The sequence below is a fragment of the Oratosquilla oratoria genome, chromosome 8, assembly GCF_046742065.1.
Source record: "Oratosquilla oratoria isolate Oo_2021 chromosome 8, ASM4674206v1, whole genome shotgun sequence".
Classification (NCBI taxonomy): domain Eukaryota; kingdom Metazoa; phylum Arthropoda; class Malacostraca; order Stomatopoda; family Squillidae; genus Oratosquilla; species Oratosquilla oratoria.
In genome coordinates, this window is record NC_134784.1 from 62,523,174 (window position 1) to 62,525,673 (window position 2,500).

The window sequence follows — 2,500 nt, forward strand, 5'->3', positions numbered from 1 at the left end:
GATTAGTCTGGGGAAAGCAAGATGAATTTACGTAGATCTTGGATACTGTGAAAAAAAAAAATCATAAAAGCATTGCAAACAAGTAAGTACCTCGTTAAGGGAATATAGTTTCATGTCTTATTTCGTCAAGTTGTTCCCTAGACATCTATGCAAAGCTGGCGGAACTGTGGCGTAAGAACCGTATAGGAAATAAAATATCAGTCTATTGATGGAAAAAATACTCTTATGCAATATTTATAAAATATTACAAAGACAGCCGTCATTATTATTTTACGACCTTACGTAAAATGAGCATATATTCATTAAATAAGAATAAAAATATTCATATACTCTCATTGTACATATACTTGTATGATAAATTTACATGACTATTAATACATCTTAGATAATTTTATTTATATGAATCCATTCGGACTTAAATAGGAACGAATGGTTTCAAGTTTTCATAAAGTATACTAACTCCGTAACTACTTAGTTTCCCTCACTCAAATTCTTTGACTTAAATGCTTTCAAATTCCTTAAGTCAAAGGAGCAAATGGTGTCTGACCCTCTCATCGGGATTATGGCCTAAAGTATAATCTAAGTAGCAGTGTCCTTATATTAATAAAGCCAAGGTTCATTCTAGTATAGACTACAAGTTTCATTCTCTAACAGTCTACATATACCTACATATATATACATACATATTCCTAATGGTATATTTTCTTGAGGCAGTTTTGGCATTTCATTTTCAATTCAACTCGGCCTTTTAAATAATAGAAATATGGATATTCTCAAATGTAAATGTTCACCACATGAATTAAAAACCCCTTTATAAGCACAAAGCATTTGTATAGCCGCTTATGATTATACAAAAAAATCCAAGCTGATTAAAGAAAGTTTGATGAATAAATTTTTTATACATTTTCATTTTTAGCTCGATAAATATTTTCTTCACTTGTCAAGTTTGATGTACATACAAATTGTATTAATGATAATAATGTGTAAATATCTGTGTTGTATTCAGTGGACACAAGAATGATGATAATTGTAATAATGAAAATAATAATAATGATAATAATGATAATAATAGTAATAATAATGGTAAACATAGTATACATACTGTAATACCATTGTCTGAAGTGTCTTTTCTTCCAATATTTCCAAGAAGTTTCCATTTGGAGATGTAGACATAATAATGACGCTCTGAACTACTTAAATGCAACAAGAGATTATTGTATTTCAAACCACAAATATTTGGAGGTCACGTCTTCATATGTTGGACTTGGCACAAACCGGAAAAAAATATAAAAAAAAAAGAGGACGTGCAGGATCATGGTGACGGAATCTTGCTGCTACATTTTGTAGTCACATGTATTGATTTCAGTCATTATGAAATCCACTTTTATACTGATAAAGTCAAAACTTTCAGGAGGTACCCAGGTAAGAGTTTGTGAGACCCGGATTCGTGAGACACCGATTTGCAAGACAGGTGGGTTGGTGGGCGTTCGGTCACTCGGGAACACATGACGATGCGGAGTGTGTTCTCAACCAGACCAGTACGCGGCGGGAGAGGGAGAGAACATATGCACCACTAAATGGCATGGTGAACGGGAAGAAGGAGAAAGAAGTGGGGTGAGAGGAAGAGGAAGAGGAGGGGAGGAGGGGGAGGTGGAAGAGGAGGAAGGGTGACAGGAGGATGAAGGAAAGAAGGAGGGTTCTAAGAACAGAATCTTTTTCACCGGACAGTCTTTTCCCCCTCCTCCTGAGTAGTCTGCGCCCTCGAAGTCCTCATCTACACAAAAAGTCCCCCTTTTAGGCTTCAAGGCCTTGTAGCAGATCCGGACAGGGGTAGAGATCATCAGTTGCTGTGTCTCAAGGACCATATCTTGGTGGGTCGTAAACTACTGCTGCTGCTGCTACCAGTAACTGCCAAAGTACGTCTTGGGAATAGTTGAGCGTGCCACAAGCCGTTTAGAAAACGGAGGAAACGGTTGGGGACGACAGGAGTAGGTGACTTAACTCGAGAAAAGGGCAAGATCTCCCTTGCAGAACAGTGGGCCAGTTATCCAGTGAAGCGGTTGAGGATATTCAGAGGGTTGAGAATCTTCATGAGCCCCATGAAGGGATTCCGGATGCCCTTCATCAGGAGGTCTGATGGTCGCATCAGGTCGTCATGGTCTGGATACTCGGGGTCGCCCAGTGGGTGATGGGCCATTAAGGAGTGGTGGGGGCCAAGCAGATGCCCTTCATCACCCAAGGAGTTGTGCCCTCCAGCGATGCTGTTGGAGACAGGCTGCGAAGGCGGAGGCTGGTAGAAGGAACCTTGCACACAAGGACCTTGGTAGTTGACGCTTTCTTGTTCTGGAAATAAAATGAAATAAAATTAAATGAAATACAATGAAATGAAACAGATTTAGTATACAAAATATAATAATTTGTAGAAATAATCGAAATCAGGAAAATGTTCCATGACGTCACAACTGAAGATCAGCCAGTCAGAGGAAGAGACATGACGTTA

General features: G+C 38.6%; 1 protein-coding gene across 3 annotated transcripts in view; it reads right to left on the bottom strand.

Annotated features, from left to right (window-relative positions):
- The window catches only part of LOC143027782 (venom allergen 5.01-like), a 569,034-nt gene that overhangs the window by 271 nt on the left and 566,263 nt on the right, over positions 1-2,500 (bottom strand). For all 3 annotated transcript variants that reach the window (XM_076189329.1, XM_076189330.1, XM_076189331.1), the window contains exon 8: positions 1-2,343. This exon is cut by the window's left edge and continues 271 nt beyond it. In XM_076189329.1, the coding sequence (XP_076045444.1) occupies positions 2,045-2,343 (299 nt within the window). In that variant the 3' untranslated portion in view covers positions 1-2,044. The remainder of the gene's footprint in view (positions 2,344-2,500) is intronic.